At 51.7% G+C, this 25,137-nt stretch overlaps 2 protein-coding genes across 3 annotated transcripts in view; one reads left to right on the top strand and one right to left on the bottom strand.

The window, feature by feature from the left end:
* The window catches only part of btk (Bruton agammaglobulinemia tyrosine kinase), a 354,337-nt gene extending 344,515 nt beyond the window's left edge, over nucleotides 1-9,822 (bottom strand). Inside the window, 2 exon segments of the mRNA XM_067976821.1 lie at nucleotides 8,486-8,580; nucleotides 9,195-9,822. The gene's annotated coding sequence lies outside the window, so the exon portion shown is untranslated.
* Nucleotides 9,823-9,864: 42 nt separating this feature from the next.
* Nucleotides 9,865-23,937, top strand: rpl36a (ribosomal protein L36A). Of its 2 annotated transcripts, none has more exons than XM_067976823.1 (5): nucleotides 9,865-9,971; nucleotides 11,249-11,354; nucleotides 11,786-11,853; nucleotides 22,831-22,953; nucleotides 23,862-23,937. In XM_067976823.1, the coding sequence occupies exons 1-5, from the start codon at nucleotides 9,969-9,971 to the stop codon at nucleotides 23,880-23,882; spliced, it is 321 nt and encodes a 106-aa protein (XP_067832924.1). In that variant the 5' UTR covers nucleotides 9,865-9,968; the 3' UTR covers nucleotides 23,883-23,937. The 2 variants fall into 2 exon arrangements, with proteins under 2 accessions (XP_067832924.1, XP_067832925.1); XM_067976824.1 differs by lacking the exon at nucleotides 9,865-9,971 and adding an exon at nucleotides 10,150-10,154.
* Nucleotides 23,938-25,137: the final 1,200 nt, after the last annotated feature.

Below are 25,137 nucleotides of genomic sequence, written 5' to 3'. Positions count from 1 at the left end.
TCTCGGTCATTGCTCCCTCTCCATTATATCCCCGCCCTGCTCTCGGTCACTGCTCCCTCTCCTTTATATCCCCGTCCTGCTCTCGGTCACTGGTCCCTCTCCTTTATATCCCCGCCCTGCTCTCGGTCACTGGTCCCTCTCCTTTATATCCCCGCCCTGCTCTCGGTCACTGCTCCCTCTCCATTATATCCCCACTCTGCTCTCGGTCACTGGTCCCTCTCCTTTATATCCCCGCCCTGCTCTCGGTCACTGGTCCCTCTCCTTTATATCCTCGCCCTGCTCTCAGTCACAGGTCCATCTCCTTTATATCCCCACCCTGCTCTCGGTCACTGGTCCCTCTCCTTTATATCCCCACCCTGCTCTCAGTCACAGGTCCATCTCCTTTATATCCCCGCCCTGCCCTCGGTCACTCCTCCCTCTCCTTTATATCCCCGCCCTGCTCTCGGTCACTGGTCCCTCTCCTTTATATCCCCGCTCTGCTCTCGGTCACTAGTCGCTCTCCTTTATATCCCCGCCCTGCTCTCGGTCACTGGTCGCTCTCCTTTATATCCTCGCCCTGCTCTCGGTCACTGGTCCCTCTCCTTGAAATCCTCGCCCTGCTTTCAGTCACTGGTCCCTCTCCTTTATATTCCCGCCCTGCTCTCGGTCACTGCTCCCTCTCCTTTATATCCCCGCCCTGCTCTCAGTCACTGCTCCCTCTCCTTTATATCCCCGCCCTGCTCTCGGTCACTGGTCCCTCTCCTTTATAACCCCGCCCTGCTCTCAGTCACTGGTCCCTCTCCTTTATATCCCCGCCGTGCCCCCGGTCACTGGTCCCTCTCCTTTATATCCCCGCCCTGCTCTCAGTCACTCCTCCCTCTCCTTTATATCCCCGCTCTGCTCTCGGTGACTGGTCCCTCTGCTTTATATCCCCGCTCTGCTCTCGGTCACTGCTCCCTCTCCTTCATATCCTCGCCCTGCTCTCGGTCACTGGTCACTCTCCTTTATATCCCCACCCTGCCCCCGGTCACTGGTCGCTCTCCTTCATATCCCCACCCTGCCCCCGGTCACTGGTCGCTCTCCTTCATATCCCCGCCCTGCTCTCGGTCACTGGTCTCTCTCCTTTATATCCCCACCCTGCCCCCGGTCACTGGTCGCTCTCCTTTATATCCCCGCCCTGCTCTCGGTCACTGCTCCCTCTCCTTTATATCCCCGCTCTGCTCTCGGTCACTGCTCCCTCTCCTTTATATCCCCGCTCTGCTCTCGGTCATTGCTCCCTCTCCTTTATATCCCCGCCCTGCTCTCGGTCACTGGTCCCTCTCCTTTATATCCCCGCTCTGCTCTCGGTCATTGCTCCCTCTCCTTTATATCCCCGACCTGCTCTCCGTCACTGCTCCCTCTCCTTTATATCCCCGCCCTGCTCTCGGTCATTGCTCCCTCTCCTTTATATCCCCGCCCTGCTCTCGGTCATTGCTCCCTCTCCTTTATATCCCCGCCCTGCTCTCGGTCATTGCTCCCTCTCCATTATATCCCCGCCCTGCTCTCGGTCACTGCTCCCTCTCCTTTATATCCCCGTCCTGCTCTCGGTCACTGGTCCCTCTCCTTTATATCCCCGCCCTGCTCTCGGTCACTGGTCCCTCTCCTTTATATCCCCGCCCTGCTCTCGGTCACTGCTCCCTCTCCATTATATCCCCACTCTGCTCTCGGTCACTGGTCCCTCTCCTTTATATCCTCGCCCTGCTCTCGGTCACTGGTCACTCTCCATTATATCCCCGCCCTGCTCTCGGTCACTGGTCCCTCTCCTTTATATCCCCACCCTGCTCTCAGTCACTGCTCCCTCTCCTTTATATCCTCGCCCTGCTCTCGGTCACTGGTCCCTCTCCTTTATATCCCCGCTCTGCTCTCGGTCACTGCTCCCTCTCCTTTATATCCCCGCTCTGCTCTCGGTCATTGCTCCCTCTCCTTTATATCCCCGCCCTGCTCTCGGTCACTGGTCCCTCTCCTTTATATCCCCGCTCTGCTCTCGGTCATTGCTCCCTCTCCTTTATATCCCCGACCTGCTCTCCGTCACTGCTCCCTCTCCTTTATATCCCCGCCCTGCTCTCGGTCACTGCTCCCTCTCCTTTATATCCCCGCCCTGCTCTCGGTCATTGCTCCCTCTCCATTATATCCCCGCCCTGCTCTCGGTCACTGCTCCCTCTCCTTTATATCCCCGTCCTGCTCTCGGTCACTGGTCCCTCTCCTTTATATCCCCGCCCTGCTCTCGGTCACTGGTCCCTCTCCTTTATATCCCCGCCCTGCTCTCAGTCACTGCTCCCTCTCCTTTATATCCCCGCCCTGCTCTCGGTCTCTGGTCCCTCTCCTTCTTTCCCCACCCTGCCCCCGGTCACTGGTCCCTCTCCTTTATATCCCCGCTCTGCTCTCGGTCACTGGTCCCTCTCCTTTATATCCCCGCCCTGCTCTCAGTCACAGGTCCCTCTCCTTTATATCCCCGCCCTGCTCTCGGTCACTGGTCCCTCTCCTTCATATCCCCACCCTGCCCCCGGTCACTGGTCGCTCTCCTTTATATCCCCGCCCTGCTCTCGGTCACTGGTCCCTCTCCTTTGTATCCCCGCCCTGCTCTCGGTCACTGGTCCCTCTCCTTTATATCCCCGCCCTGCTCTCGGTCTCTGGTCCCTCTCCTTTATATCCTCGCCCTGCTCTCGGTCACTGGTCTCTCTCCTTTATATCCCCGCCCTGCTCTCGGTCACTGGTCCCTCTCCTTTATATCCCCGCCCTGCTCTCGGTCACTGCTCCCTCTCCTTTATATCCCCACTCTGCTCTCGGTCACTGCTCCCTCTAATTTATATCCCCGCCCTGCTCTCAGTCACTGGTCCCTCTCCTTTATATCCCCGCTCTGCTCTCGGTCACTGGTCCCTCTCCTTTATATCCTCACCCTGCTCTCGGTCACTGGTCCCTCTCCTTTATATCCCCGCTCTGCTCTCGGTCACTGCTCCCTCTCCTTTATATCCCCGCCCTGCTCTCAGTCACTGCTCCCTCTCCTTTATATCCCCGCTCTGCTCTCAGTCACTGGTCCCTCTCCTTTATATCCCCGCCCTGCTCTCGGTCACTGGTCCCTCTCCTTTATATCCCCGCCCTGCTCTCGGTCACTGCTCCCTCTCCATTATATCCCCACTCTGCTCTCGGTCACTGGTCCCTCTCCTTTATATCCTCGCCCTGCTCTCGGTCACTCCTCCCTCTCCTTTATATCCCCACCCTGCTCTCGGTCACTGGTCCCTCTCCTTTATATCCCCGCCCTGCTCTCGGTCACTCCTCCCTCTCCTTTATATCCCCGCCCTGCTCTCGATCACTGCTCCCTCTCCTTTATATCCCCGCCCTGCTCTCGGTCACTGTTCCCTCTCCTTTATATCCCCGTCCTGCTCTCGGTCACTCCTCCCTCTCCTTTATATCCCCACTCTGCCCTCGGTCACTGGTCCCTCTCCTTTATATCCCCGCCCTGCTCTCGGTCACTGGTCCCTCTCCTTTATATCCCCGCCCTGCTCTCGGTCACTGCTCCCTCTTCTTTATATCCCCGCCCTGCTCTCGGTCACTCCTCCCTCTCCTTTATTTCCCCACCTGCTCTCAGTCACTGGTCCCTCTCCTTTATATCCCCGCTCTGCTCTCGGTCATTGCTCCCTCTCCTTTATATCCCCGCCCTGCTCTCCGTCACTGCTCCCTCTCCTTTATATCCCCGCCGTGCTCTCGGTCATTGGTCCCTCTCCTTTATATCCCCGCTCTGCTCTCGGTCATTGCTCCCTCTCCTTTATATCCCCGCCCTGCTCTCCGTCACTGCTCCCTCTCCTTTATATCCCCGCCGTGCTCTCGGTCATTGCTCCCTCTCCTTTATATCCCCGCCCTGCTCTCGGTCACTGGTCCCTCTCCTTTATATCCCCGCTCTGCTCTCGGTCACTGCTCCCTCTCCTTTTTTCCCCGCCCTGCTCTCGGTCACTGGTCCCTCTCCTTTATATCCCCGCCCTGCTCTCGGTCACTGGTCCCTCTCCTTTATATCCCCGCTCTGCTCTCGGTCACTGGTCCCTCTCCTTTATATCCCCGCCCTGCTCTCGGTCACTGGTCCCTCTCCTTTATATCCCCGCCCTGCTCTCGGTCACTGGTCCCTCTCCTTTATATCCCCGCCCTGCTCTCGGTCACTGGTCCCTCTCCTTTATATCCCCGCTCTGCTCTCGGTCACTGCTCCCTCTCCTTTATATCCCCGCCCTGCTCTCGGTCACTCCTCCCTCTCCTTTATTTCCCCACCTGCTCTCGGTCACTGGTCCCTCTCCTTTATATCCCCGCCCTGCTCTCGGTCACTGGTCGCTCTCCTTTATATCCCCGCCCTGCTCTCGGTCACTCCTCCCTCTCCTTTATTTCCCCACCTGCTCTCGGTCACTGCTCCCTCTCCTTTTTTCCCCGCCCTGCTCTCGGTCACTGGTCCCTCTCCTTTATATCCCCGCCCTGCTCTCGGTCACTGCTCCCTCTCCTTTTTTCCCCGCCCTGCTCTCGGTCACTGCTCCCTCTCCTTTATATCCCCACTCTGCTCTCGGTCTCTGGTCCCTCTCCTTTATATCCCCGCCCTGCTCTCGGTCTCTGGTCCCTCTCCTTTATATCCCCGCCCTGCTCTCGGTCACTGGTCCCTCTCCTTTATATCCCCGCCCTGCTCTCGGTCTCTGGTCCCTCTCCTTTATATCCCCGCCCTGCTCTCGGTCACTGGTCCCTCTCCTTTATATCCCCGCCCTGCTCTCGGTCACTGGTCCCTCTCCTTTATATCCCCGCCCTGCTCTCGGTCACTGGTCCCTCTCCTTTATATCCCCGCCCTGCTCTCGGTCTCTGGTCCCTCTCCTTTATATCCCCGCCCTGCTCTCGGTCATTGGTCCCTCTCCTTTATATCCCCGCTCTGCTCTCGGTCACTGCTCCCTCTCCTTCATATCCCCACCCTGCCCCCGGTCACTGGTCCCTCTCCTTTATATCCCCGCCCTGCTCTCGGTCTCTGGTCCCTCTCCTTTATATCCCCGCCCTGCTCTCGGTCATTGGTCCCTCTCCTTTATATCCCCGCCCTGCTCTCGGTCTCTGGTCCCTCTCCTTCTGCTCCCGGGCCTCCGCTCCCTTTATCCCCAATAATCACTAAAAATACTAACTAATGAACTAAATCCTTACTGACTTACCCTCGGCCCTCCTCGTCTTGTGACTTCACTTTTTGACTTTTGACTTGGTTCCCTTTATGCTCCACTCGGTCTTAGTCGTGAGCGGCCAAATGAGGAAGGAGACGTTTCTGCACTTGGTCCTAGAGAATGAGGTGGGCCAAGTGGAGCAAGTGTCAGTGGGGGAGAGTTTAGGGAGCAGCCATCATAGTATCATAAGGTTTAGAATAACTATGAGAAAGGACACGGACCACTCTAAAGTAAAAATACTCAATTGGAGGAGGGCCAATTTCAATGGGATGAGAACAGATCTGGCCCGGGTAAATTGGAATCAAAGACTGGCAGGTAAAACTGTAATTTAAAGAGGAGACGGTTCGGGTACAGTCTGGGTACATTCCCACGAGGCAGAAAGGCAGAGCAACTAAAGCCAGAGCTCCCTGGATGACAAAAGAGACAGTGAGTGAGATCAAACGGAAAAAAGGGGCGTATGACAGTTGTCAGGTTGATAACACAGGTGAGAACCAGGCAGAATATAGAAAGTTCAGAGGGGAAGTGAAAAAGGAAATGAGAGGGGCAAAGAGAGAGTATGAGAATAGACTGACGGCCAACATAAAAGGGGATCCAAAAGTCTTCTATCGGCATATAAACAGTAAACAGGTAGTAAGAGGAGGGGTGGGGCTGATTAGGGACCATAAAGGAGATCTACTCATGGAGGCAGAGGGCATGGCCGAGGTACTAAATGAATACTTTGCCTCTGTCTTTAGCAAGGAAGAAAATGCTGCCAGAGTCTCAGTAAATGAATATAGTTGAGATACTGGATGGGCTAAAAATTGATAAAGAGGAGGTACTAGAAAGGCTAGCTGTACTTAAAGTAGATAAATCACCCGGTCCGGATGGGATGCATCCTAGGTTGCTGAGGGAAGTAAGGGTGGAAATTGCGGAGGTACTGGCCATAATCTTCCAAACATCCGTAGATACGGGACTGGTGCCAGAGGACTGGAGAATTGCAAATGTTACACCTTTGTTCATAAAAGGGTGTAAGGATAAACCCAGCAACTACAGGCCAATCAGTTTAACCTCGGTGATGGGGAAACTTTTAGAAACGATAATCCGGGACAGAATTAACAGTCACTTGGACAAGTGTGGATTTATTAGGGAAAGCCAGCACGGATTTGTTAAAGGCAAATCGTGTTTAACCAGCTTGATAGAGTTTTTTGATGAGGTAACAGAGAGGGTAGATGAGGGCAATGCAGTTGATGTGGTGTATATGGACTTTCAAAAAGCATTTAATAAAATGCCGCATAGTAGGCTTATCAAGATTGCGGCCCATGGAATAAAGGGGGCAGTAGCAACATGGATACAGAATTGGCTAAGGGACAGGAAAGAGAGTAGTGGTGAACGGTTGTTTTTCGGACTGGAGGGAGGTGTACAGTGGTGTTCCCCAGGGGTCAGTGCTGGGACCACTGCTTTTCTTGATATATATTAATGACTTGGACTTGGGTGCACAGGGCACAATTTCAAAATTTACAGATGACACAAAACTTGGAAGTGTAGTAAACAGTGAGGAGGATGGTGATAGACTTCAAGTTGATATAGACAGGCTGGTGGAATGGGTGGACACGTGGCAGATGAAATTTAACACAGAAAAATGTGAAGTGATACATTTCGGTAGGAAGAACGAGGAGAAGCAATATAAACTAGAGGGCACAACTACAGAGAGATCTGGGAGTATACATGCACAAATCGTTGAAGGTGGCAGGGCAGGTTGAGAAAGCGGTTAAGAAAGCAAACGGGGTCCTGGGCTTTATAAATAGAGGCATGGAGTACAAAAGTACGGAAGTCATGATGAACCTTTATAAAACACTGGTTCGACCACAACTGGAGTATTGTGTCCAGTTCTGGGCACCGCACTTCAGGAAAGATGTGAAGGCCTTAGAGATGGTGCAGAAGAGATTTACTAGAATGATTCCAGGGATGAGGGACTTTAGTTACGTGGATAGACTGGAGAAGCTGGGGTTGTTCTCCTTGAAACAGAGAATTTGCGAGGAGATTTGATCGAGGTATTCAAAATCATGAAGGGTCTAGACAGAGTGGATAGAGAGAAACTGTTCCCATTGGTGGAAGGGTCAAGAACCAGAGGACATAGATTTAAGGTGATTGGCAGAAGAACCAAAGGTGACATGAGGAAAAACTTTTTTACACAGCGAGTGGTTAGGATCTGGAATGCACTGCCCGAGGGGGTGGTGGAGGCAGATTCAATCATGGCCTTCAAAAGGGAACTGGATAAGTACTTGAAACGAAAAAATTGCAGGGCTACGGGGATAGGGCGGGGGAGTGGGACTAGCTGGATTTTTCTTGCAGAGAGCTGGCGCAGACTCGATGGGCCGAATGGCCTCCTTCTGTGCTGTAACCTTTCTACGAGTCTATGATTCTACCTTTGGTTTAATTCACTTAGCACCTCCTTTCCCCGTCCACCTAATTCCCAGTTGAAAGTCCTCACTCTGTCAGCGCTTCACTCTGTTTGAGGTTCACTCTCTGTCTTTACCAACCTGTGGGCTCAAGCTCTGTGCTTTTGCAAAGATCCTTGCAAAGCATTTGGGATACTTGGTTTCAATACAAAAACAAGGAAGTTATGCAAAACTTTTACAAATCTCTGGTTAGGCCTCAACTTTTTTTTTATTCGTTCATGGGATGTGGGCGTCGCTGGCGAGGAGTATTGTGTTCAATTCTGGGCACCACACTTTAGGAAGGATGAAAAGGCCTTGGAGAGGGTGCAGAGGAGATTTACTAGAATGGTACCAGGGATGAGGGACTTCAGTTATGTGGAGAGACTGGAGAAGCTGGGATTGTTCTCCTTAGAACAGAGAAGGTTAAGGGGAGGCCAGATAGAGGTATTCAAAATTATGAGGCGTTTTGATAGAGCAAATAGAGAGAAACTGTTTCCACTGGCAAGTGGGCAGGTAACCCAAGGTCATAGATGTAACATTGTTGGCATAAGAACCAGAGGGGAAATGAGGAGAAATTTTTTCACACAGAGGGTTGGTAAGATCTTGCTGATCTCGCACTTCCTGAAAGGGTGGTGGAAGTAGATTCCATCCGAACTTACAAAAGGGCAATTGGACACGCACTTGAAGAGGACTAATTTGCAGGGTTTTGGGGAAAAAGCAGGGGTGTGGGACTAAATTGGACAACTCTTTGAAAGTGCCAGCATAGGCACGACGGGCTGAATGGCCTCCTTCCGTGCTGCAAGAGTCTATCGGGCCAGAATTGGGCAGAGTGGTGAGGCACCGATCGCTGCAGCTCCTGTGAATTAAATTAACAAATGTACTTACTGCGGGCTCTGTGGCATCCACTTGCGTGATTTTGAACTTTTAAAAAATTGTGTGCAATCTAGCCAGCCTCTGAGCAGCGTAAGTGATGGAACAGTCTGTGAGGAGAAGACACGCCCACAAAATCTATCAGCAAGAGAAGCCCCACCCACAGATTCAGGCAAACAGACTTTGTTCATTTAAAGTTACTATTCTGGCAGTCATTGTAAATAAAAAAATTAAATTATTTTAAATAAAAAAACAAAGAAATCATTGAATTAAATTAAAGAGAAGGTAAACGTAAAAAAATAGTTTTTTAATTTTAATTTTTTTTTAAATAACCAAAAACTATTAAAATAAGGAGTAATATGAGACTCCACATTTTTAAAAATTAATTTTTTGTTGTTTGGCAGTCATTAAGACTAACTATGCTTTTAAAACTTAGATTAGAACTGTAGGGAATCTTACAACACCAGGTTATAGTCCAACAGTTTTATTTGAAAATCACAAGCTTTTGGAGGCTTTCTCCTTTGTCAGGTGAGTGTGGGATTCCTTGAAAATTGCCGCTTATATAGTCAGAGAACAATGCCTGGTGATTACAGATAATCTCTCCAACTGATTACCTGTGATCACCAGGCATTGTTCTCTGACTATATATCGGTAACCTTCAAGGAATCCCACACTCACCTGACATCTCCACATCATAGATTAGAACTGGTATTTTTGAGCGTACCTTTCGGTGGTGTAATTAGTCATTGGTGTAATTGGGTGGATGAGCGAGTTTGTGATTTTTCAGTGATCTCTCTGATTGCAGAGTGCGATGGCCCTTTGCTGCACAGCTGTCAAAAATCGCCGACAAACCAATAGGAGCAGGTTCATGATTTCCGCGTCACGCCAGAACTCGCTCCTTCGATTCGCCATAAAGAACGGAGCGCCCTGGGAGCTCCCCGTTAACTCCAGAGCAAGTCCTGCCCCGATGATTTTGTACTCTGTGCCTCTACTTATAAAGCCCAGGATCCCGTATGCTTTTTTAACCACTTTCTCAACCTGCTCTGCCACCTTCAATGATTTGTGCACATATACCCCCAGATCTCTCTGTTCCTCCACCCCCTTTTAGAGTTGTCCCATTTAGTTTATTTTGCCTCTCCTCATTCTTCCTACTGCAATGTATCACTTCACACTGCTCTGTGTTAAATTTAATCTGCCCTGTGTCACCAGCCTGTCTATATCCTCCTGAAGTTTATCACCATCCTCCTCACTATTCACTACCCTTCCAGTTAAATCAATGTCCTCTCCTTTCTCTCTCCCTCCCTGCTCTGTCCATTGGCTCTGGTCATTCCCTCAGTCCTCCCAGCCACTCATTTCCGGTCCTCCCAGTGACGGGACGGGACGCGCCGCTCTTGCCGGCGCTGCCGTGAGACCTCCAGTGTCCCAGGATTCCTGGCTCTCTATAAGTGCGGCGCGGTGACGTCAGCGCGCTCTCTCCGCTCTGTGTGGACTCGGGAAGATGGTGAGCGGGAGGCCGCGGGCCTGAGGGCAATCGGCCGCCATCCGCGCCGCGCAGCGCCGCTAACAGCACGGAGAGCCGCCGGGACCCGTCACCCGCGCCTGACCGGCCGGCCGGCAGCGGTATGGGCCGGCGGAGAGACCGATGGTGGCAGCGCTCCCCGGGCCTGCGAGAGGCGGGAAGATGGCGGCCGGGCCCAGGACAGGCCGCGGTCCCCGTCCAGCACCACCACCGAGTGCGGCGGATCGGGGAGCCGGAGTGGGGCCCGGGGACCAGCGACCCGAGGGGTCAGCGGAGGGGCCCGGGATCCTGAGTCAGACCGTGTCCCCCGGGGGGTGTGATGCCCCCCCATGGTCGAATAGCCTGCACGGTCTAGGGCTCACTCTGGCAGTGGTTGGGTTTGGGTGCCGATGGGACAAAGCCCTGTGTGTGTGTTGGGGGGGTGCAGTGAAGCCCCTCTGTTTACTGGGGTCCAGATATTGGGGGGTGCAGTGAAGCCCCTCTGTTTACTGGGGTCTAGGTATTGGGGGGGGGTGCAGTGAAGCCCCTCTGTTTCCTGGGGTCTAGGTATTGGGGGGTGGGTTTGGGGGGGTGCAGTGAAGCCCCTCTGATTATTGGGGGGGGGGTGCAGTGAAGCCCCTCTGTTTACTGGGGTCCGGGTATTGGGGGGGGTGCAGTGAAGCCCCTCTGTTTACTGGGTATTGGGGGGGTGCAGTGAAGCCCCTCTGTTTACTGGGTATTGGGGGGGTGCAGTGAAGCCCCTCTGTTTACTGGGGTCTGGGTATTGGGGGGGTTGCAGTGCAGCCCCTCTGTTTACTGGGGTCCATGTATTGCGGGGTGTTTTGGGGGGGTGCAGTGAAGCCCCTCTGTTTACTGGGGTCCAGGTATTGGGGTGTGCAGTGAAGCCCCTCTGTTTACTGGGGTCTGGGTATTGGGGGGGGGGGGTGCAGTGAAGCCCCTCTGTTTACTGGGGTCCAGGTATTGGGGTGTGCAGTGAAGCCCCTCTGTTTACTGGGGTCTGGGTATTGGGGGGGGGTGCAGTGAAGCTCCTCTGTTTACTGGGGTCCATGTATTGCGGGGTGTTTTGGGGGGGTGCAGTGAAGCCCCTCTGTTTACTGGGGTCCGGGTATTGGGGGGTGGAGCATCGTCAGTCCAGCTCCTTGTGCCAGCTGCAGGCGCTCAGGTTCGCAGCTGGAAAGATTCCCTCCCTTTTTGTTTTAAAGTTGAAAGCTGTTAAGCTGGAGCTCACCTGGTGGTTTTACTCCTCTCTTCCCGTACAGGTCAATGTACCAAAGACCCGGAGGACATACTGCAAGAAATGTCGCAAGCACCAGCCCCACAAAGTTACCCAGTACAAGAAGGGGAAGGACTCCTTGTACGCACAGGGTGAGTGAGCGCACACCGGTGGGCATTAACGCTGGGTGTAATACCAGTACCCTTGGGCAGAGTGTTGGATGCCAAATGGTGTCAGACCTCCTGGCCTATCTGGAGGAGTGCTCATCCAGGGAGGGGGCAAGTCCCCATTCTGGCTGGTTAGAGGCTGGCACTGGAGACACTTTGTCCATACTTGACAGATAGCTGACACCAGGGAACTGCCTCCATTGCAGACCTGCATGGGCTTCCCTGGCCTGCAAACTAACTGTCCTCAAGGGGAATTGATCGTGTTAGGCCTTTCCATAATGGAGAGAAGGGGTTAATTGGGATATCTAGACACTTGTTCAGAGTCCTGTTGTTTTTAAGGGTGTGGGGTGTTCCCAGTCATGGGTTTAGGTGCTGAGTACTGTGTTGGGACTGTCTAACTGCAGTTCTTCCTACAGGTAAGAGGCGTTACGACAGAAAGCAGAGTGGTTATGGTGGACAGACAAAGCCTATATTCCGAAAGAAGGTAAGAGAATGGCAGCTTAGCATTTCAGTGCAGCGCTGCGCTGTCGGAGGTGCTGTCTTTCGGATGTGTCGTTAAATTGAGTCTGCCCTCAGGTGGCCGTAAAAGATGCCATGGCATTCGAATAGCAGGTGAGCTCAGCCCCCGCTGTGCCGGCCAATATTTATCCCTCAGCCAACATAACGGCGATTTGCTCAATTGCTAAATTTAAATCTGAGTCAGATAGCTTTTTGGCAACCAAAGATATTGAGGGATATGGGCCAAAGGCAGGTATATGGAGTTAGATCACAGATCAGCCATGATCTTATCAAATGGCGGAGCAGGCACGAGGGGCTGAATGGCCTACTCCTGTTCCTAAAGCATCTGGTCTTTATCTCATTGCTGTCTGTGGGACCTTGCTGTGCACAAATACCCTACATTACAACAATGGCGTCACTTCAAAATAACTTCATTGGCTGTAAAGTGCTTTGGGACACCCTAAGGTTGTGAAAGGTGGTATAGAAATGCAAGTTCTCTCTCTTCCTGTTAGACTTTGCAGAGAGGTCCAATATTCCCTCTGACTCATGGGTACCTTGCTTGAAGTGTGCCTGCTTGGTTGAGTGTTTCGGTTTTATCGTTCTCTGCCGTTGGCGTTGCTCTTGAGTTGAAGTTTCTTAGTGGGGAAAACAATTTGTTTGACGGTTTGCTGTTTGATGGTGTGAGTGAGATGTCTTTCATGGACTGTATACATGGTAGATTGGGGTGAGACATCTCACCGTCCCTATACATGGTCAATTGTTGGGACGGTGAGATGTCTCATGGACAATACATGGTGGATTGTTGGGGCGGTGAGATGTCCCATGGACAATACATGGTCAATTGTTGGGACGGTGAGATGTCTCATGGACAATACATGGTGGATTGTTGGGACGGTGAGATGTCTCATGGACAATAGATGGTGGATTGTTGGGGCGGTGAGATGTCTCATGGACAATACATGGTGGATTGTTGGGACGGTGAGATGTCTCATGGACAATACATGGTCAATTGTTGGGACGGTGAGATGTCTCATGGACAATACATGGTCAATTGTTGGGGCGGTGAGATGTCTCATGGACAATACATGGTCAATTGTTGGGGCGGTGAGATGTCTCATGGACAATACATGGTCAATTGTTGGGACGGTGAGATGTCTCATGGACAATACATGGTGGATTGTTGGGACGGTGAGATGTCTCATGGACAATACATGGTCAATTGTTGGGACGGTGAGATGTCTCATGGACAATACATGGTCAATTGTTGGGACGGTGAGATGTCTCATGGACAATACATGGTCAATTGTTGGGACGGTGAGATGTCCCATGGACAATACATGGTCAATTGTTGGGACGGTGAAATGTCTCATGGACAATACATGGTGGATTGTTGGGACGGTGAGATGTCCCATGGACAATACATGGTGGATTGTTGGGACGGTGAGATGTCCCATGGACAATACATGGTGGATTGTTGGGACGGTGAGATGTCCCATGGACAATACATGGTGGATTGTTGGGACGGTGAGATGTCTCATGGACTATACATGGTGGATTGTTGGGTTGGTTCAAAGTACAGGGAAGATTTAATGGCCCAGAATTTTCTGGAGCGGGGCAACCTGAGAAAAGAAGCAGAAAGGAAAAGTAGGAACAATTTTCTACCTGCAGCAGTGAGACTTGGCAGTTTCAATTGTTCCCTTTCTAGGCCATTTAGATTGAGTTTCATGTCAGGACCATAAATCACATCATTAACAGGGTCCTTACAATATGAATTAACAGGCCAAAATGTCTGCGGTGAGATTCATTCATATTTGCAGCACGAATGCAGCAATTTCTTGACACTCGGGGACAGATTGGGGACGAGCTCCGGTTTGACACTCGGGGACAGATTGGGGACGAGCTCCGGTTTGAGACTTGGGGACGAGCTCCAGTTTGACACTCGGGGACAGATTGGGGACGAGCTCCGGTTTGACACTCGGGGACAGATTGGGGACGAGCTCCGGTTTGAGACTTGGGGACGAGCTCCAGTTTGACACTCGGGGACAGATTGGGGACGAGCTCTGGTTTGACACTCGGGGTCAGATTGGGGACGAGCTCCGGTTTGACACTCTGGGACAGATTGGGGACGAGCTCCGGTTTGACACTCTGGGACAGATTGGGGACGAGCTCCGGTTTGACACTCGGGGACGAGCTCCGGTTTGACACTCTGGGACAGATTGGGGACGAGCTCCGGTTTGACACTCTGGGACAGATTGGGGACGAGCTCCGGTTTGACACTTGGGGACGAGCTCCAGTTTGACACTCGGGGACGAGCTCCGGTTTGAGACTTGGGGACGAGCTCCAGTTTGACACTCGGGGACAGATTGGGGACGAGCTCCGGTTTGAGACTTGGGGACGAGCTCCAGTTTGACACTCGGGGACAGATTGGGGACGAGCTCCGGTTTGACACTCGGGGACAGATTGGGGACGAGCTCCGGTTTGAGACTTGGGGACGAGCTCCGGTTTGACACTCTGGGACAGATTGGGGACGAGCTCCGGTTTGACACTCTGGGACAGATTGGGGACGAGCTCCGGTTTGACACTCTGGGACAGATTGGGGACGAGCTCCGGTTTGACACTCTGGGACAGATTGGGGACGAGCTCTGGTTTGACACTCTGGGACAGATTGGGGACGAGCTCCGGTTTGAGACTCTGGGACAGATTGGGGACGGGCTCCGGTTTGACACTCGGGGACAGATTGGGGACGAGCTCCGGTTTGACACTCTGGGACAGATTGGGGACGAGCTCCGGTTTGACACTCGGGGACAGATTGGGGACGAGCTCCGGTTTGACACTCGGGGACAGATTGGGGACGAGCTCCGGTTTGACACTCTGGGACAGATTGGGGACGAGCTCCGGTTTGACACTCGGGGACAGATTGGGGACGAGCTCTGGTTTGACACTCGGGGACAGATTGGGGACGAGCTCCGGTTTGACACTCTGGGACAGATTGGGGACGAGCTCCGGTTTGACACTCGGGGACGAGCTCCGGTTTGACACTCGGGGACAGATTGGGGACGAGCTCCGGTTTGACACTTGGGGACAGATTGGGGACGAGCTCCGGTTTGACACTCGGGGACGAGCTCCGGTTTGACACTCGGGGACGAGCTCCGGTTTGACACTCTGGGACAGATTGGGGACGAGCTCCGGTTTGACACTCTGGGACAGATTGGGGACGAGCTCCGGTTTGACACTCTGGGACAGATTGGGGACGAGCTCCGGTTTGACACTCTGGGACAGATTGGGGACGAGCTCCGGTTTGACACTCTGGGACAGATTGGGGACGAGCTCCGGTTTGACACTCTGGGACAGATTGGGGACGAGCTCCGGTTTGACACTCTGGGACAGATTGGGGACGAGCTCCGGTTTGACACTCTGGGACAGATTGGGGACGAGCTCCGGTTTGACACTCTGGGACAGATTGGGGACGAGCTCCGGTTTGACACTCGGGGACGAGCTCCGGTTTGACACTCTGGGACAGATTGGGGACGAGCTCCGGTTTGACACTCTGGGACAGATTGGGGACGAGCTCCGGTTTGACACTCTGGGACAGATTGGGGACGAGCTCCGGTTTGACACTCGGGGACGAGCTCCGGTTTGACACTCGGGGACAGATTGGGGACGAGCTCCGGTTTGACACTCTGGGACAGATTGGGGACGAGCTCCGGTTTGACACTCGGGGACAGATTGGGGACGAGCTCCGGTTTGAGACTCGGGGACAGATTGGGGACGAGCTCCGGTTTGACACTCGGGGACAGATTGGGGACGAGCTCCGGTTGACACTCGGGGACAGATTGGGGACGAGCTCCGTGTTTTTGTGAGTCCAGTAAAGCAGCGATGCAAATCGTCCTGCAATTTGTGGCAATTCACACCTCACGGTGTATTTCTTGCCTGCCACACATTGCTGGACATTTCACGTGCTAATAACGGTGAGCAGCGTGAACTCGCCGTTACCTTCCCAGCAAATTCAAGGCCGTTGTTTTAATGTTGGAGGGTGGGTGGTGAGGCAGAGTGCATTCCAGCCGATTTTATTTGGTACTGGGCCGATTGCCTGCATTCTGCTCAATTCCAGCTCTCTGCCCATCAGTGGGATCCTGGGTGGCTTCAGTGTGGAACTTGCCTCCTTTCCATCGATGATGTGCCCGTGACTGTCCCTGTGCCCACCACTGACTGCAGTGCTTGTGTGAAGTCAGCTAATGGACTAGTTCTAGAATGCTCATGCATGGTGACACTAATAGATCCACTCAACCATCCATTATTGCAATACTGATACTACGCTGAGGAAACACTCCACACCATTTTACTGTTGTGCTTGGCTGCCCAAACCTGTCTCCCTCTAGTCCACTCCTTGTTTTGTTTACCACCACTTTCCCTAACACGCTCGTTGATTTCCAGTGGAGTTGCCAGTCTAATCGCACTACTTAAAATGATGGGGTCGATAGAGTTGATGTTTCATCTGGTGTGGGATTCAAGAATAAGAGGGCATAATCCTTCGAGCCTGAAAGGCTGCGGATGCCAGGGGACAGTTGATATTTCCATGACTCACCGATTGATTTTTGTTGGGTGAGGGTATCATAAGGACATAAGAAATAGGAGCAGGAGTAGGCCATACGGCCCCTTGATCCTGCTCCGCCATTCAATCAGATCATGGCTGATCACCTACCTCAACTCCACTTTCCTGCCCAATCCCCATATACCTGGAGTCCAAATATCCATCGATCTTAGTTTTGAATATACTCAACGACTCAGCATCCACAGTTCTCTGGGGTAGAGCATCTCAAAGATTCACGACCCTCTGAGTGAAAACATTTTTCCTCATCTTGGTCCTCAATGACCGACCCCTATTCTTGAGACGATGCCCCCTAGTTCTAGGCTCTCCAGCCAGGGGAAACAATCACTCAGCATCTATCCTGTCAAGCCCTCTAAGAATTTTATATGTTTCAATGAGATCACCTCTCATTCTTCTAAGCTCCAGAGAATATAGAATCATAGAAATTTACAGCACAGAAGAAGGCCATTCAGCCCATCGGGTCGGTGCCGGCCGAAAAAGAGTCCAATCCCACTTTCCAGCACTTGGTCCGTAGCCCTGTAGGTTACGGCACTTCAAGTGCACATCCAGGTACTTTTCAGGCAGAGAGTTCCCATCCTCTCGGTGAAAAAGTTTCTCCTCAGCTCCCCTCAAATCCTTTAACCAATTACTTTAAATCTATGCACCCTGGTCACTGCTAAGGGAAATAGGTCCTTTCTATCCACTCTATTTAGGCCCCTCATAATTTTATACACCTCAATTAAATCACCCCTCAGCTTCCTTTGTTCCAAAGAAAAGAACCCCAGCCTATCCAATCTTCATAGCTAAAATTCTCCAGTCCTGGCAATATCCTCGTAAATCTCCTCTGTACCCTCTCTAGTGCAATCGCATCTTTCCTGTAATGTGGCCAGAACTATACGTAGTACTCAAGCTATATTCTAATTAGTGTTTTATACAGTTCTAGCATATTCTCCATGCTTTTATATTCTGTGCCTCGGCTAATAAATATAGACCCATTCTACACAATCGCACCTCGTAGCAGAACCTGCTCATCCCAGGAATCAAATCTAGTTACACCTCCTCTAAGGCAAGTATATTCTACACAGTACTCCAGGTGTGGTCTTCCCAGAGCACTGTATAGTTGCAACTCTTAGTCTTTACTGCAAGGGGTTGGAGTATAACATACTATTTGCTTTCCTAATTGCTTGCTGCACCTGCATGTTAACTTTGTGTGATTCGTGTACAAGGACACCCAAATCCCTCAATACCAACATCTTTAGTCTCACCTTTTAAAAAAAATATTCTTTTCTATTCATCCTACCAAAGTGAATAACCTCCCATTTCCCCATATTCTCCACCTGCCATCTTCTTGCGCACTTACTTGATCTGTCTATATCGCTTTGCAGACTCTGTGTCCTCTTCACAACTTACTTTCCCACCTAGCTTTGTATCATCAGCAAACTTGGAAACATTGCACTCTGTTCCTTCATCCAAGACAAATGTATCCCAGGCTACTGTGTGAGGCAAAGGAGGAGATTGCGGGGGCTCTGACACATATATTCAGAACCTCTCTGGCCACAGGGGATGTGCCAGAGGACTGGAGAACCGCTAATGTAATACCATTATTCAAGAAGGGGAGTAGGGAAAAACCGGGGAACTACAGGCCAGTGAGCCTAACATCAGTGGTAGGAAAATTATTGGAAAAAATTCTGATGGACAAAATTAGTCTCCACTTGGAGAAGCAAGGATTAATCAGGGATAGTCAACATGGCTTTGTCAAGGGAAGATCATGTCTGACTAATTTGATTGAATCTTTTGAGGGGGTGACGAGGCGTGTGGATGAGGGTAACGCAGTGGATGTGGTATACATGGATTTCAGTAAAGCCTTCGATAAAGTCCCCCACAGGAGACTGGTCAAGAAGGTACGAGCCCATGGAATCCAGGGTGCCTTGGCACTTTGGATACAAAACTGGCTTAGTGGCAGAAGGCAGAGGGTGATGGTCGAAGGTTGTTTTTGTGACTGGAAGCCTGTGGCCCAGTGGGGTACCACAGGGATCGGTGCTGGGTCCCTTGCTGTTTGTGGTCTACATTAATGACTTGGATATGAATGTAAAAGGTATGATCAGTAAGTTCGCTGATGATACAAAAATTGGTAGGGTGGTAATTAGCGAGGAGGATAGCCTCAGTCTGCAGGACGATATAGATGGGTTGGTCAGATGGGCGGAACAGTGGCAAATGGAATTTAACCCGGAAAAGTGCGAGGTGATGCACTTTGGAGGGACTAACAAGGCAAGGGAATACACAATGAATGGGAGGACCCTAGGCAAGACAGAGGGTCAGAGGGATCTTGGTGTGCAAGTTCACAGATCCCTGAAGGCGGCGGAACAGGTAGATAAGGTGGTAAAGAAGGCATATGGGATACTTGCGTTTATTAGCCGAGGCATAGAATATAAGAGCAAGGAGGTTATGATGGAGCTGTATAAAACACTGGTTAGGCCACAGCTGGAGTACTGTGTGCAGTTCTGGTCGCCACACTACAGGAAGGATGTGATCGCTTTGGAGAGGGTGCAGAGGAGATTCACCAGGATGTTACCAGGGCTGGAGCGCTTCAGCTATGAAGAGAGACTGGGAAGATTGGGTTTGTTTTCCTTGGAGCAGAGGAGGCTGAGGGGGGACATGATTGAGGTGTACAAAATTATGAGGGGCACAGATAGGATGGATACTAAGGAGCTTTTTCCCTTCGTTGAGGGTTCTATAACAAGGGGACATAGATTCAAGGTAAAAGGTGGGAGGTTTAGAGGGGATTTGAGAGAGAACTTTTTCACCCAGAGGGTGGTTGGAGTCTGGAACTCACTGCCTGAAAGGTTGTGGAGGCAGGAACCCTCACAACATTCAAGAAGCATTTGGATGAGCACTTGAAATGCCATAGCATACAAGGCTACGGACCAAATGCTGGAATATGGGATTAGAGTAGACAGGGCTGATGGCCGGCACGGACACGATGGGCCGAAGGGCCTCTATCCGTGCTGTATAACTCTCTGACTCTATGACTCAATATAGATTGTAAATAGCTGAGGCCCAAGCACTGATCATTGCGGCACCCCACTAGTTACAATCTGCCAACCCGAAAATGCTGTTTATCCCTACTCTGTTTTCTGTCCTTTAACCAATTCTCTATCCATGCTAATATATTATCCCCAACCCCATGAGCACTTACCTTGTGTATCAACCTTTTATGTGGCATTAAAGCCTACAGGTACAGCAAGCAATTAGGAAGGCAAATGGCATGTTGGCCTTTATTGCAAGGGGGTTGGAGTACAAGAGTAAGGAAGTCTTACTACAGTTGTCCAGGGCTTTGGTGAGACCACACCTGGAGTACTGTGTACAGTTTTGGTCTCCTTATCGAAGGAAGGATATACTTGCCTTAGAGGCGGTGCAATAAAGGTTCACTAGATTAATTCCTGGGATGAGAGGGTTGTCCTATGAGGAAAGATTGAGCAGAATGGGCCAATGTTCTCTGGAGTTTAGAAGAATGAGAGGTGATTTCATTGAAACATATAAGATTGTGAGGAGGCTTGACAGGGTAGATGTTGAGAGGCTATTTCCCCTGGTTAGAGCGCCAAGAATAGAGGGCAAAGTCGCACGATAAGGGGTCGGCCATTTAGGACTGACATGAGGAGCAATTTCTTCACGAAGAGGGTTGTGAATCTTTGGAATTCTCTACCCCAGAGGGGTGTGGACCCTGAGTCATTGAAAATATTCAAGGCTGAGTTCAATAGATTTCTGGACTCTAGGAGAATCAAGGGATATGGGGATTGGGCGGGAAAGTGGAGTTGAGGTCAAAGATCAGCCATGAACTGATTGAATGGCGGAGCAGGCTCGAGGGGCCATGTGGCCTACTCCTGCTTTTATTTCTTGTCTTCTCCTGTTCTTGTGTATGGCCGGGACAAAGTGTAGCCTTCGAGTAAAGTGGGATGAGGGTGCGGGGGCCGATTGCACCATAGCGTGGAGACGTAATTACGTCACCATTTTAGTTATTCGTGCTGCTTTTGTTTTTCCCATTATACATTCCTTTATGCTCGTATAGAATGGAAATAATTTGTTAACATGCCGGGCTGTCGCTCCGCGCTCCCTGTGAGCGCGCCGGGCTGTCGCTCCGCGCTCCCTGTGAGCGCGCCGGGCTGTCGCTCCGCGCTCCCTGTGAGCGCGCCGGGCTGTCGCTCCGCGCTCCCTGTGAGCGCGCCGGGCTGTCGCTCCGCGCTCCCTGTGAGCGCGCCGGGCTGTCGCTCCGCGCTCCCTGTGAGCGCGCCGGGCTGTCGCTCCGCGCTCCCTGTGAGCGCGCCGGGCTGTCGCTCCGCGCTCCCTGTGAGCGCGCCGGGCTGTCGCTCCGCGCTCCCTGTGAGCGCGCCGGGCTGTCGCTCCGCGCGCCGGGCTGTCGCTCCGCGCTCCCTGTGAGCGCGCCGGGCTGTCGCTCCGCGCTCCCTGTGAGCGCGCCGGGCTGTCGCTCCGCGCTCCCTGTGAGCGCGCCGGGCTGTCGCTCCGCGCTCCCTGTGAGCGCGCCGGGCTGTCGCTCCGCGCTCCCTGTGAGCGCGCCGGGCTGTCGCTCCGCGCTCCCTGTGAGCGCGCCGGGCTGTCGCTCCGCGCTCCCTGTGAGCGCGCCGGGCTGTCGCTCCGCGCTCCCTGTGAGCGCGCCGGGCTGTCGCTCCGCGCTCCCTGTGAGCGCGCCGGGCTGTCGCTCCGCGCTCCCTGTGAGCGCGCCGGGCTGTCGCTCCGCGAGGGGAGAAACCTGGGCAAATAGTGTTAGCTGCTGACGTTCAGTGCCCACTCTGGCCTTCCAGGCTGCAAGTGGAGGCTTTTACCAGTAAGTGTAGTGGGACCTCCCCACCCACACCCCCATCTCTGCATGTCATTTTACCTCCAGGGGTTTTTGTACATTGTTTGAAATTGTGATTGGACAGCTCTCAACAAACTTGCCTGCTTAACTTAAAAGGTAAGGGTGCTTAAAAGGGCCTGAAAGCTGCCTTTTCTGCACCTTCTGAATTAGAGTGCTGCCTCTGATCTAAGCTGACAAGAATTCCTCGACGTTGCTCTGTGCTAGCATGATCTCTCTCGCCTGTCAGAGGGTCTTGGGTTCAAGTTCCACTCCAGACTTGAGCCCATAATTCAAGCCGACACCCACAGTCCAGTACTGAAGGAGTGCTGCACTGTCGGAGATGCTGTCTTTCGGCTGAGATGTTAAACCGAGGCCCCGTCTGCTCCCCTCGGGTGGACGTAAAAGTTTCCATGGCACTATTGGAAGAAGAGCAGGGGAAAGGGTGCAGAGGAGATTTACTAGAATGGTAATAAATCACCATTCAGTTATGTGGTGAGACTGGAGAAACTGGGGTTGTTCTCCTTAGAGCGGAGAGGTTTAAGGGGCTATTTAATAGAGGTGTTTAAAACCACAAAGGGTTTTGATAGAGTAAAGAAAGAGATTGTTTCCAGTGGCAGGAGGGTCGGTAACCAGAGAACATAGATTTATGGTAATTGGCAAAAGAACAAGGGGGAAGCAGGCACAAGGGGCTGAATGGCCTACTCCTGTTCCTATGAGATGAGAATTTTTTACGCAGTAAGTTGTTATGATCTGGAATTCACTGCCTGAAAGGATGGTGGAAGCAGATTCAATAATAACTTTCAAAAGAGAGTTGGATAAATACTGGAAGAAAAAATTGCAGGGTTATGAGGAAAAGCAGGGGAGTGGGACTAATTGGATAGCTCTTTCAAGGAGCAGGCACGATGGGCTGAATGGCCTCGTTCTGTGCTGTATCATTCTATGATTCTCCCCAGAGACCTGGCCAGTATTTATCCCTCAACCAAGTCACTTGATTTGTGCTAATTGGATGTAAATCACTTGAGCATGTCCCATGGGTGTGGGTCACACTATAAATATTTATTGCTTTGGTCCTTCCTCAGTTTAGCTCACTGGAAGCTGCTGCTTGCGCTCTTGCTGCCAGTCACCTGACACAATGCCCATTCCTTGCATGTGCGAGGCTACACCGTGAATGTCGGCCGGGAGTTCTAACAGGGAGGGCAACCCACTCCTGTCCTGACCCGCTAGAGGCCAGTTAATAACATTCAGGTGCTATCTGAGATGGCATTATCTAACTCCCTGCTCCCCCCACAGCACAACCTGTGAGCTTCTGACCCGTATGGTAAGTGTGACACTGGCTCATTCCTAACTCTGTGTGCCACTGGGGAGCTTTTAGTTGGGCGTGGAGTATTTACTTGTCTCTGCGCGGTTTGTATCTGGGTTAATGGTGGTCAGTGAGGTACAGGCGCTGTGTGTGGTGCTCGCTGACTGGGTGGCGCTGAGGTCAACCAGGATATTACTGGCAGTTTGCGGACTTGTGATTTCAGGCTAAGACCACAAAGAAGATCGTGCTGAGGATGGAGTGCGTGGAACCCAACTGTCGGTCCAAGAGAATGTTGGCCATCAAGAGATGCAAGCACTTTGAGCTGGGAGGAGACAAGAAGAGAAAGGTGAGTGTGCCCAGGGCTGTGGGAACTGTGCTTCTGTTTGGGAGATGTGGGGGGGGGGGGGGGGGGGGGGGGAAGACATCGGGCACTGGATGTGTGAGGGGATCGGCTTGTTATCTCCGTGCTCTCAGTATCGGAAGGAGGATTACTTGTACGTGGCGCACTGTGATCTCCATGTCGTATTCTAGCCGTGAGACTAGTTTTCCCTTACATTTAATCTCTTGGGGGAGGGGATGCGCTGTCTAACAATTCTTGTTCGAGACTTTGGAGTGGTATCGCCTGTTGTCATTTCACCACTGGGAGCTGGCGTTGAGTCCAGTCCCAGCTGATGGGTCGAGGGTCTCTGCTGTCTGTAAGGCCCCAGCTGATGGGTCGAGGGTCTATGCTGTCTGTAAGGCCCCAGCTGATGGGTCGAGGGTCTCTCTGCTGTCTGTAAGGCCCCAGCTGATGGTCGAGGGTCTCTCTGCTGTCTGTAAGGCCCCAGCTGATGGGTCGAGGGTCTCTCTGCTGTCTGTAAGGCCCCAGCTGATGGTCGAGGGTCTCTCTGCTGTCTGTAAGGCCCCAGCTGATGGTCGAGGGTCTCTCTGCTGTCTGTAAGGCCCCAGCTGATGGGTCGAGGGTCTCTCTGCTGTCTGTAAGGCCCCAGCTGATGGTCGAGGGTCTCTCTGCTGTCTGTAAGGCCCCAGCTGACATGAGATTGTAGCAGTCTTGATGCTTCCTCACTGGTGCAAGATGCCAGTTAGGTGATAATCTCACTCGGACAATGAGGCAGGACCCATCCTCCCCTGAGGATAATGTACTGAGAGGAAGTTGAATAGTTTGAAGACTGCCAGTAACCGTGGGCAGTACAGCTCTTGTGTGAATGTTGATATTAGGGATGTTCACTAACCATTGTTCTCTTTGTTATGCAGGGCCAAGTCATCCAGTTCTAAGCTGCAGTCTTTTCATTTTTTGGAATACAGATTCACAATAAAAATATTTAAAATATGTGGATGTCTTTGCCTGTTTCCTTTCCCCCTGTGGTAACTGGTGTGAATGTAACTGCTGACCTTCACTGAGGGAGTGACTGTATCTGTCACCTTTATTTCTGGGTCCAAGAATATGTTTATATCCCACAGTGACAGTCCTCTATTGCAGTCCTTCAGTGCTGACCCTGCTCAGGTCTGCTATGCTGCCTCAGTCTGGCTCTTACTCTTTTTTTAACAACATTCTTTGGGATGTGGGTGTCACTGGCTTGGCCAGCATATATGAGCCTTCTTGAAAAAAGAGGTAGATGTTGAGGTGCATCTTGAAGGCGGAGAGGTTTAGGGAGAGAATTTCCAGAGTATAGGGCCTAGGCAGCTGAAGGCACGGCCGCCAATGGTGGGGAAAATAAAATCGGGGATGCGCATCCAGAATTAGTTACAATAGGTACAGCACTGGAGGAGGCCATTTGGCCCATCGTGTCTGTGCTGACTCTTTGAAAGAGCTGTCCCATTTCCCCTGCTCTTTCCCCATAGCCCTGTAATTACTTTCCCTTTTGAGTATTTATCCAATTCCCTTTTGAAAGTTGTTATTGAATCAGGCAGTGCATTTCAGATCATAACTTGCTGCATAAAAAATGTTTCCTCATCTCCCCTCTGGTTCTTTTGCCAATCACCTTAAATCTGTGTCCTCTGGTTACCGACACTTCTGCCACTGAAAACAGTTTCTCCTTATTTACTCTATCAAAACTCTTCATGATTTTAAACACCTCGATCAAATCTCTCCTCTCTTCTAAGAATAACCCCGGTCTCTCCACATAACTGCAGTCCTTCATCCCTGGTACCTTCTGGTAAATCTCCTCTGCACCCTCTCTAAAGCCTTGACATCCTTCCTAAAGTGCGGTGCCCAGAATTGAACACAGTACTCCAGTGATTTATAAAGGTTTAGCATAACTTCCTTGCTTTTGTACTCTGTGCCTCTATTAATAAAGCCCAGGATTCCAAATGCTTTTAACAGCCTTCTCAACTTGTCCTGCCACCTTCAAAGATTTGTGTATGTGCACCCCCAGGTCTCTCTGTTCCTGCACTCCCTTCAGAATTATACCATTTAGTTTATATTGCCTCTCCTCATCCTACCAAAATGTATCACTTCATGCTTCTCTGCGTTAAATTTAATCTGCCATGTGCCTGCTCATTTCACCAGTATGTCTCTGTCCTCTTGAAG

The sequence above is a fragment of the Heptranchias perlo genome (genome assembly GCF_035084215.1).
Source record: "Heptranchias perlo isolate sHepPer1 chromosome 15 unlocalized genomic scaffold, sHepPer1.hap1 SUPER_15_unloc_1, whole genome shotgun sequence".
Classification (NCBI taxonomy): Eukaryota; Metazoa; Chordata; class Chondrichthyes; order Hexanchiformes; family Hexanchidae; genus Heptranchias; species Heptranchias perlo.
This window is presented reverse-complemented; position numbering and strand designations above follow the sequence as displayed.

What these genes read in the sequence shown, in the direction of transcription:
- rpl36a (XM_067976823.1), top strand. An exon ending in GGACTCCTTGTACGCACAGG is followed by an intron (nt 11,355 to 11,785) that starts GTGAGTGAGCGC and finishes TTCTTCCTACAG; the next exon opens with GTAAGAGGCGTTACGACAGA. An exon ending in GAGGAGACAAGAAGAGAAAG is followed by an intron (nt 22,954 to 23,861) that starts GTGAGTGTGCCC and finishes TTTGTTATGCAG; the next exon opens with GGCCAAGTCATCCAGTTCTA.